Consider the following 11,093-nt stretch of genomic DNA (forward strand, 5'->3'; position numbering starts at 1 on the left):
TCAAATGCTGGAACTGGAAATCACCCCCCAAATGCTCGGAATTCGAACTCCATCCGCCCGCCTAACATCTCGTCTGGTAATTGGTAATGCTGTATATGACAAAAATGGATCACTACTTGAACAGTCTGCAATTCCCTGAAAATAAAAAAGAGAGCATCAACAGCGACAAGCACGGTTTGATCATGTCGGGCAAGTTTTCGATATTAACTTCCTGCATAAATGGGCAAATACAGTAGCCTCTCCAGTTCCTATTGGGTTGTTGTTATCTCACAGTTAAATGGAAAATATTTGCTCTTTCCTCAGTCGTGTTTTTGAAGGGGTTCCCTTCTAGCAAGTCAAATGACGGAGATGTAAATTGTCTCCTAGAAATATGTAGTTGCGATTGTCTCTTCCCCACTAAAACCTAGCCAGATATTAGGCTGAAAAAGTTAGGCTCTTCTTTGGTTCTGACAGCAAACAGACCGCTCTCTCCTTTGTAGTAGAGAATGAAAGTATTGAAAAATCTGTAAGCCCTTCTCCTTATGATCATGTAACTGGTATTTGGCTGAAAAGAACTAATACCTCCAATTGGATGAATCTGTAGCAGTTTTTCCCTCCTCGTCAAGGTAAAGAACGGAACCTATTGTAACACAGTTCCTGTAACGTCCTCTGAAAATCACATGCGTGAAAAGATTTATAGGTACCATTATTATTTGTTTGGTTTTCTGATATATTTCATACTACAGTTAGGGGCAAAGTAGTAACAGCCTTGCATGGACAGCCCCACTTATTTGTTATGATCTTCCACATATTATGCGATGGAGACAGAGTTATTTCACTACCTAGGTTAAGTCGATGATGCTAGTACATACACGATTCCATCACATTAATGTGACCGCCGCCGTTGGTCGGTGTCAACGTCTGATAACCACCCACAGACGGTAGGGCTCAGTATAGCCGTGGAGGCTCTATAAAGTGTTCCAGGGAGACGCGGAGGATAGTGCATGTGAACGACAGCTATGGAGATGTGTATGGGTGAACAGACATGCAACTGTTGAGAAACTGACCGCTCAGATGAACCGAGGGGCTACCAACAGTGTCTGCTCAACGATCATCCAGTGAAAGTTGCTATGTATTATCGTCCTCAGTAGGTGCCTAATTCCTGCGCTCACTAAGGCATCGGCGACGAAGGCTTGAATTTGCGCTCCAGTACCGTAACCTGACCTACTTTGAGCGGCCGTTTCAGATTAATGACGTTTTATGTTCCATCGGTTATATGGCACTTGGCGTGTACGGCGTGGGACGTCTCAAGGCCAACACCCTGCTACGAGAGTGAGGGAGCGTTATGGTCTGGGAAATGTATTCTTATGGGTGATTTCGTCATTCTGGAAGGAATAATTATCAGCACTAGCATGTTTTGTTTCTTGGCGACCATGTCCACCCCTCCACACATTTTATTCCTCTTTGGCATGATAGCGTCTACCAAAAAGGCAATGCAACCTTTCACGGTTGGATCTGTAGCTTGTTCTTGATACGACTGGACATGAATCCTCATGTTTTTTGCGATGAGAACTTAATATGGTAGCTTTAGGGCTCATGTACTTCTCTTTATACACTGTGATCAAGAAATGTGTTCCGCGTAAATGCAGCTTGATTTTATTTCGCAACTGTTTCTTTCAATACTTATTGTCAATTACATTACGCTGTATTCTGTAATATATATAACAGTTTTTTCATTGTGCTCGCTTTCTACCACAGCGTCTATTATGTGGTCTGCATTTGACTTTGTGATTGTTGCATGATTCTCCTTAGTCCTTTCGTTTATGCTACTTATTGTTTATCGTAGTTTTGTATGGTCCTGCCTGCGGTTATCTCCGCATTTCTTTAATTCTTTTGGAAGCACTTTACTTAGTGACTTGAAATGCATTATTCATTGCGGTTCATTATTGCAGTACCTATTACGTTTCTAAGTGACTCTTATAGTTTTTAAAAAACATGTGAAGCGTAACACATAAAAAAATTTGTCAATCAACACACCAAAACATTTCATAGTGGCAACGAAGAACTCGTAGTCTTATGTTACGATTTAAGTTACACAAACACTGTGAATGCAGAGTTAGGTACGTGTCAATCTCTGGATTTTGAAAGTGACATGATATGCATAAGAAGGTATTCCGAAAACATTATCCTAGGACCGCAGACCATACATTCGAAAATTATTTGATTGCAATGAAGACATGAAAAGACGACCGCATGGGAAAAGCCACAGAATAACACACACGAAGACAGATGATCTAAAACTTACGTTCCTTCCTACAACAGCCTAAGGCGGAAAAAAATCCCGAAATATGTAGTGCTACGTCAGCAAAACGTAATTGGTGTAGTAACTTTATTGATAGTAATTAAAGCGGGATTACTCTTTTTACCAATTCTACAAGAGGTGTAGCGTTCGCGTCCCAGTGTGTATCACACAGCGCAATATTTACATACTTCTCAAGTGTAAAAGAATTGCAACGCCGGTCACTAACTATCAAAATTCATATAGCTATTAAATGGTTGAGTCATGCGATTAAAACAGTTGCTACAGGCAGGATTTGCATGAGACTTTTCTGGACGACGTTTCTGAGAAATACCTCCAGCAGTTTAGTTAACAGAAGCGATTCATAGGGAAATTCTTACATGATCTGGTAACAGACCTAAAGTTCGCGAATCGGTTAACATGGAAGAGAAGATCAGTGAACATACGGCCGTTACAAATTCAATGAAAATTGGTTTCAAAAGAACGTTACTGGAGCAATAATATCAGGAAATAAACTGCAGAGTGTTTCGGCTCTCAAGATCGAATATTCAGCTTCACTATTTACAAAGATGTAAGACACAAAATGGTCAACTCTACAACCATTGGAAACGGTATCGTAGAACTGTACGTGCTGAGTAAGGTTTCAGTGAAATGCAAAGACCCGTCATGGTTCGAGTAATATGTCACTAAGTTTCTGTCAATACAATAAGAGCTTCGATACACATTTATGTGACTTCGGTGCCTTGTTAAAAAACAAGAGCTAAAAGGAGCCATGAGATTACAGTCACTAGCCGATCTTACCAAAAATCGTAACATTTATTGGTACAGTATATAAATCTATAACACTTATTCAGTCACTCATTCACCGTACTGGCACCATCAAGACAGATCATGGAGAGAAGGTCGAATTACTGATATAGCTTTTGCGAAACTGTTTCACCACGGTAGGATGTTTCGCTCAGTTGTTTCAGAATACCCAGCTGGTCAACATTGATGTAACTGACAGAACAATATAAACTAAAATTATTCAGTAGTTGAAAGGTATCTGGATTCGAGAAGATGTCGATAAGTTCCTGTCTTTCTCCCCTACTAGCAGTAGTTAATTGTAGGTCAAAGGAGCGACGAAGCATTGAAGACGATTAAAAAAAATAGCACACATGATTGAAAGCCTGCTCGTTGACTTTGCAGAATAAATGAACCCCCTTAATACACACGGATGATGACACTATTAAAGGAGGAACGTCTCATCCACTAAAAACCAAATGGATTCTGCAAACAGAAATCTTGCGATACTCATCAGCTCTGAATCATAGTGTGCCCAATGTAGCCCACATCGATGCCTTGTTCCATGAATTATTCCGAACGTAATTCGATACGGTTCCGAAATGGCATTTAGCGGATAATTTACGAGAATACTGTGTATCGGACCAGATTTATGATTTTATTCGCTAATTCACTGCCAATATAACTCAACACATCTCTCTCAATAAAAGAAAATTTGTAGTCGGAAAGATAACTTCAAGGAAACCACAGCGAGCTGTGATATGCCTGTATCTGTTCACAATATACACGATGTAAAATTAGGATTCCATACTCTGGGAGGTAATAGTTTGCATGAAAACGTAAGCAAAATGTCCGGAAGACATGGGCTCTAAGAAGTATACTTTCAGCTCGACCACTTCATGACACTATAAGCCGAATACACATTTTAGGGTAGGTGCATCAGCGAGAGAATGGAAGCCTACTATTTCACAAGGAAAATACCAAACTACGTTCTGATCACCTCCTTTATAGATGGGACACTAATCCAGGTCGTACGTAATAGCTTGACAAACTACAACACATTGCCTCACGTATTTGGCAGCTACTTTATTTCATGGCTTGAAAAACCGTTTCTGAAACAATATGTGTTTATGTATTTTCTCATAAATCAGATGGTATGGAAATGTAATACATGTTGGAAGAATAAATAGGAAATAATTATGTCAAGTCGTTGTAGTATATACTTGGCAATATCAGCGATATTATATTTGCACGAAACAAGGCATACATTTCATGTAACAATAATATCGTTGGATGAGAGAGCCGGCAGAGATCACTTGTGAAGCATCTGTCCTGTGTTGCAGACGCGTGTGTTGGCGCGCAAATGCCAAATGCATATTGTGGTGTAAATGGCGTTGTAATAAGTGAGCGAGGACATGTACAAGCATAGTACATGGACGCAAGAGGGCTTTTAGAATTAATGAAGAGAGTAGTGTGGCCCACGTTTATCCATGCTCATCGCTAATCAAGAAGAGCCTACCGTCAATACTGATATTCATTATAAGAATTACATCGTGCCACAAGCAGCTCATAGCAAAGTAAGATCTGGACAGTATTTTTATTGTAGTGTGATAGGCATGCCATTGTAATAGTAGTTTTCTTGGAACATTAGACTGGTCTAGTCAAAGCAAACCCTATTGATCCAACCCATTAACCATCAAAGTCGTCCTATCCCCTCACCGTAACTTCCGAGAAAGTCACAAGCGAAAAATATAGTGAAAAGAAAAAAGAATCCGTTAAATTAACAACTCATTGTCAATCAAGTAATATTGTAATAGAAAGCTGTAGTAACTATAGTTGTCCATATAATGCAGCACTGCTATGATAACGCAGACACTCAGTTCAAACTAAAAGTGATACAAGTGCAATACATGTTTCGGTGACGAAAGTATGCTTGCCTGGCCATCTTGCAGCCAATGTAATTTTATGATTTTATTTGGTTTTCTCTAATGACGTAACTCTCCGTAACATCAGTATTCGCAAATACTTATTGTAACAGTAACTGACAAACAATAACAATCACTTCTGTTCACCACATTTTCAGATAGACAGCATTGCCGTGACACAGTATAGTTTCTATGAAGTGTTGCAAGTCCTAATTAAGCTTACTATTAAAATAATTGCGCCACAAATGAACGTCTTTAGTGTTCACTTTACGGGTGTTTTCTACATCTAAGTTCGCGGGAGTGTATTTTGTTTATTTACCGCATTAACTTTCATGTCGAGTATTTGTGTGAATTCAGTGACATTAGCTATTTACCAAATGTAACTTTCACTCCTTTTGGAGTAGGAGAAACTTTTCTTCTGATTTCTACATTCATTGAAACAATTCTGGGATACATAATTACTGCTAACTATAGTAAGACTATAACTTTTCGCCATTTTTTTTCATTTCTATCGTTATTGGACACAGTAGACATTAGTCCGGTAACAATTGGTCTGTAACTGTCTAAATTCTATCGGTATGCGTTATCGGTATGCATTATTCTTCGCATTAGATGTCTTGTTCCTGTTAACTGTGGAACAGTTATTACACATAGGTGAGTATATGTCAGTTGTGTGTTGTTACTCAACAACAATGTAAGGTGGTCCCATTTGTTTACCCAAATGTTTACTGCATTCTGTGAATGATGCGATTTAACAAACAGCTTACAGTAGACGAGATAAGCTTCAGAATAGCGGAGATGAGTGTTCATTCCTAATGAGGTATGCATTTTAGATAGTTACGGTATCTTTTCCTTTCTTTGTTTCGAACCATACAATAGTTTCTCAAAACATGGAATACTTTCTTTAACACTCTGTATATAGATGATCTTGTGATGACCACAGAAGGTCCATAAGATATATCGCGGACGACACTGTTGTCTGTAGCGAGGTTGTTACGTCAGAAGACTGTAGGAAATTGGAAATCTGCAGAGGATCGATGATAGGTGGAGGTGCTGGAAGTCTACCCTGAACGTAATTAAAGCACTGCGCTTAAACACATGAGGAAACCCACAACAGTCAAGTTAAACTGTTGGCGAAGATTCACTGGAACGAGGAAATACCAAGGAGTAATTGTCCGAAGCGATAAGTGGAACAACTGCACAAAACAGACTGCAGGATAAGCAGTTGCAAGTCTTGAGATTTATTGGAAAGTTCCTAAGGAATAAAATTCGTCCATGAAAGAGATGGCTAATATTCTGTAGGTTCCTGTGTACTGCTCGCCCGTCTTGAATCTGTAGGACAGACTGAGAAGATAGAGAAATTACAATGAAGAGTGTTCCTTTTGTTCAGTGAGTGCGAGAGTTTTACGAAGGTGCTGGACGAGATCAGCCTGCTTATCGTCAAATCAATATTTAGCAACAGTAACAAAATTGCTACGGCTGTGCCTAACACTGATATATTTTTTTTATTGAAGTTTGGTGAAATATAGACTGTTTAGAACCTAAGTCGAGGGTAAAATCTTTGTCTTTTTATGTCCCCAGAACTTCTTCGTGCATTCGATGATGTCCTGCCTCTGTTTATTTGACATGATCCTTTGAGGTAGTGAATTTCGTCGTTGGACAGGATATTTTGCAGTATTGATTAGGAGTCTGGAACTTTCCGTAGTCTGTATGGTAACTTCTAGAGACCTTTCTTATCTCCTCCAACCATCTAGTGGTGTCTTTTAATTTGTAAATGAAATAAAAGCCTTTTTCGCTATCGTATTTTCATTCATTCTCTAAATATGATCGCAAGACTTTAATCTCCTGTTCCATAAAAACACTTGAGAACTGCCGGATATCAGTAACGTTCTGCCACGATATTTCGGCGCAGAGTCTTCTGGTCATCTTCAGGTGAATGCCACTGTAGTAGTACTGGCGAGTACGCGCTGAGCTCCACTATTTAAAGCCTTCTGAGGTGACATTGCGCATGCGCTGCTCAGCGTGCGCGTTCATTACGGCCCTGATCTCCTTCTTCTTATTGTATGTGTGAATGTTTCTATGTTTCTGTATTCATCTTATCGTCTTCGTCCGGTTGTTATCCTTGTTCTTGCGTGTTCCTAAAAGATTTCTCTCTGTTCATATCCGGCATTCAGATTCGTAAAGTTCTTACAGTATAATTGATGTAGCGTAGCTTTTAATTTTTGCCTGGAATGATACTGATCTTTTATTATACCAGTTTTGGGTGAATGTACGCTAACTCCATTTTCTTTAATCTTTCTTTACCTTTTGTCTTACCGACCCATTCGATTGTGTCCATTCTCACAAATACTGAAACATATCAGCTACTTTGATGTTTCCGTGTTGTGTTTGTACTTATTTTTCTATGCTGTGTCTATGTTCAATGTACTCCGTTTTCTGATACGATATTAGTTACCAGGTATAATCTGCAATTTTGTGAAGTTTTTCCCTCATTATCTTTGCATCTGTTTTCTCCTTTGAAACATCGTCAGCAAAAGAGAGATATTTAATCTCAAAACTTTCTCTGCCATGTCCTAGATGGACTCCTTCCATGTTTTTCTCTCGCCGTTCTTAATCCCACTCCCTGATACCTTGTCTAAGACCAGACTGAAGTCAATCTGTGAGAACCCATCGTCTTGCCGGACTCCTGTGTTAATTCTACAAATTTCACTACCGAAGTTGTGTCTGTGTGTGTCTGTCTGTCTGAGTAACTGTTTGGGCCGCCCATGTGGCCGAGCGGTTCTAGGCGCTTCAGTCCGGAACCACGCTGCTGCTACGTTCGCAGGTTTGAATCTTGCCTCGGGCATGGATGTGTGTGCGGCCCTTAGGTTAGTTAGGTTTACGTAGTTCGAAGTCTAGGAGACTGATGACCTCAGATGTTAAGTCCCATAGTGCTTACAAGGGAACCTCCCAATCGCACCCCCTGCAGATTTAGATATCAGTTGGCACAGTGGATAGGCCTTGAAAAACTGAACACAGATCAATCGAGAAAAAGTTGTGTGGAACTATGAAAAAAGTAAGCAAAATATACAAACTGAGTAGTCCATGCACAAGATAGGCAACATCAAGGATAATCTGTGCTCAGGAGCGCCGTGGTCCCGTGGTTAGCTTGAGCAGCTGCGGGATGAGAGGTCCTTGGATCAAGTCTTCACCCCAGTGAAAAGTGTACTTTCTTTATTTTCGCAAAGTTATCATTTGTCCGTTCGTTCATTGACGTCTCTGTTGACTGTAATAAGTTTAGTTTCTGTGTTTTGCGACCGCACCACAAATCCGCGCGATTAATAGACGAAAGGATGTTCCTCTCAAATGGGACCCGAAAACATTAGATCGCAAGGTCATAGGTCAACCGATTCCTCCACAGGAAAACACGTCTGATATAATCTATACGACGCTGGTGACAGCATGTGCGTCACATGACAGAAATATGTTGTCGACTTGTACACTTGGTGAATGGGTAAAAAGATTCTTCTACCTTGCCCGATTTAGGTTTTCTTGTGGATGTGATAATCACCCTCCAAAAAGTGATGAAAACATAAGAGTGTCACATAAATTGCAACAAATGAATGCATCAGTTTCACAGTCGCGCAGTTTTCCCTGTGCTCTGTCAAAACATATGTTTTTAACGTTTTCAAATTTTTCAGTGTGTAGACCGTCACATCCTGCATATGTCCAAGCAAATCTGAACATGTCCTGGAATTTTGGAGACGGACGGACGGACAGGTAATAACTGTCTGAAAACAAAAAATTAAACTCTTCACTCGAGAGAAGACTGGAACCAAGGACCTCTCATTTCGCAGCTACTCACGCTAACCGCAGGACCACGGCGCTCCTCAGCTCTCACTATCCTTGATGTTGCCCATCTTGGTCATAGACAACTCAGATGGTATATTTTGCTATTTTTTTCATAGTTCCACACAACTTCTTCCTGTTTTCTCGATTGATCTGTGTTCAGTTTTCAAGGTGTATCCACTGTGCCAACTTATAACTAAATCTGGGACGGGGGGGGGGGGGGGGAGGTGCGATGGGGAGGTTCCTTTGTTAGAGCCATTTTTTAATTGTCTGGTGGTATTGCCGATATCATCTTCTTCCATTGTTAGGAACATTGTCTGTGCCCCCAAGAATTATGCCTTGACCTGGAGTGGGGCTCATCATTCAATGATCCAGACTACAAATGCAGTACAGTCCAATTCTAATAGCTGGTCGCTTGGTAATAGGATAGAGGCACCCAATTCGTCAGCAACGTGGGAGCTGAGGTGAAGATAGTCAGCGGTTTCTGGGGCGAATGAAGATGTTGTTCTCAAGGGCAAAAAAAAGGCGGACGTGTCATTTTCACCGACAGTGACACCTCAACGTTAGTAAAACTGGAGCGGACATACCTCAGTACGGCGGATCTAGCGGAACAGGCAACCCACCAAGCAGAAAAAATTCACGTCGTGCTTGACTTGGAACAAGCGGCAACGTAGTCAGCGACTCTCTACATGCTGACGACGGCTGCAAAAATGAGCAGCGTCTGTTACCAAAGTGGTCGGCAATGAAAGACGTCTGTTGCCCTGTTGGGAGGCCTGTTAAGAACCATCTAGCTGATCTAAGAAAAATGTAACATCCTACGGAGGGGCTAACACACCTTACTAACTTACTTTCAACGAAGAAATTATGTGAAACACTGAACGGAAAAATACTCCATTAGGTAAATAATACATAATCACTTGAAACGGGCCATCAGGTTTTGCAGAGCCTATAACATCATGCAAGGAAGAGTCTGGGCTTACTGGAACTTCTCATTTACAGTGTAAGATAAAACATTGTGATAAAATATGATGCGTTTCGTTTTCAAAAAATGATTCAAATGGCTCTACGCACTATGGGATTTAACATCTGAGGTCATCAGTACCCTAGACTTAGAACTACTTAAACCTAACTAGCCTAAAGACATCACACACATCCATGCCCGAGGAAGGATTCGAACCTGCGGCCGTAGCAGCCACGTGGTTCGAGACAGTTTCGTTTTCCACAACTGCTTTCTGCTTACCAGTTTTTAAGGGAAGGTGCTAGTTCTTCCAGAAAGGGAATTGTTTATGTCAATAGTATATTATCTACAGGTATTCTTTGTTACAAACTACTAATCCCTCAGCATACAATAAGAGATTACTACTCACATTGTCTAATAGTCGTAGTTATATTCCATATTCACGGGTCAGTCATTCCACTGGTTTGACATTTTTCATCCCTTCCTAACTTACGTTACCCTCTTCGTTTGCGAACTTGTAAAATCCACCATCCTTTGTAGTATGCTTCGCATTATTTTCATCTGCAAGTGGCACTACAAATCTTCGCTTCGATTGCTCACTAGAATTCCCAGTTTGCTTCTCGTGGGTATATAAAAACTAGTCAGCGAACCTTAACACTTGTAACTGCTTGGGTCTTACTCTCAACCACTGAAATTTTCAAATAGACAACACGAACACCTTTCGTCACGTATCTGTGAACTACCATTGTTCGCGAGCGCAAGGAAATGAAAAATCTTCCTAGAGCACTCTCAACATTCTAAGCTGTTTTGCATTCTGAACTTTACTTCGTGAATTACGGCAATTAACTGTTCTTTGTCGACTGTAGAAGTTTTTTCAAGTGGATTAATACACCTTAAATTATGTAAAATGTAGGTAAGAGAAAAGAGGTTTGCGTTGAACGAAAGTTTATAAATTCTGCCGATACTTACCAGCAACAAGCAACAGAGCAGCCTTCATTGTACTCGACAAGAGCTATAACTGCTCTCTGCGTTATATTTTCATTTATATATGTTTAAGCACCCGATGGCATCATCGATTGTTATCGTAAGTTCCCTTCTGATTTTCCGTTCCATGAACTGTGGTTGCAGCAACTAGCAGCACATTGACTTTCCTTGTACTTGAAAGGGTCTGTTATCGTTCGCTGTGTCAAAATTATCACCACTACATTAACAGGGGTCAGAAACACTGATGAACATACTGGTCGTGTTTTTGCTCTTTTTCCTTTCTTTTGACCTGTGTATCGCTGTAGTAGAGACGAGCAAACGAAAAGGCACGTGCCCA

At 40.4% G+C, this 11,093-nt stretch overlaps 1 protein-coding gene across 6 annotated transcripts in view; it reads right to left on the bottom strand.

Annotated features, from left to right (window-relative positions):
* Positions 1-10,888, bottom strand: part of LOC126457693 (uncharacterized) — a 294,532-nt gene extending 283,644 nt beyond the window's left edge. For 3 of the 6 annotated variants that reach the window (XM_050094218.1, XM_050094220.1, XM_050094221.1), the window contains exon 1: positions 10,742-10,784. In XM_050094218.1, coding sequence (XP_049950175.1) covers positions 10,742-10,769 — 28 coding nt within the window. In that variant the 5' untranslated portion in view covers positions 10,770-10,784. Of the gene's footprint in view, positions 1-10,741 lie in introns of all 6 variants that reach the window. The other 3 variants (XR_007585506.1, XM_050094223.1, XM_050094224.1) reach the window with 3 other exon arrangements.
* Between the last annotated feature and the right edge of the window lie 205 nt (positions 10,889-11,093).

Source organism: Schistocerca serialis, chromosome 2, assembly GCF_023864345.2.
Source record: "Schistocerca serialis cubense isolate TAMUIC-IGC-003099 chromosome 2, iqSchSeri2.2, whole genome shotgun sequence".
NCBI classification, from domain to species: domain Eukaryota; kingdom Metazoa; phylum Arthropoda; class Insecta; order Orthoptera; family Acrididae; genus Schistocerca; species Schistocerca serialis.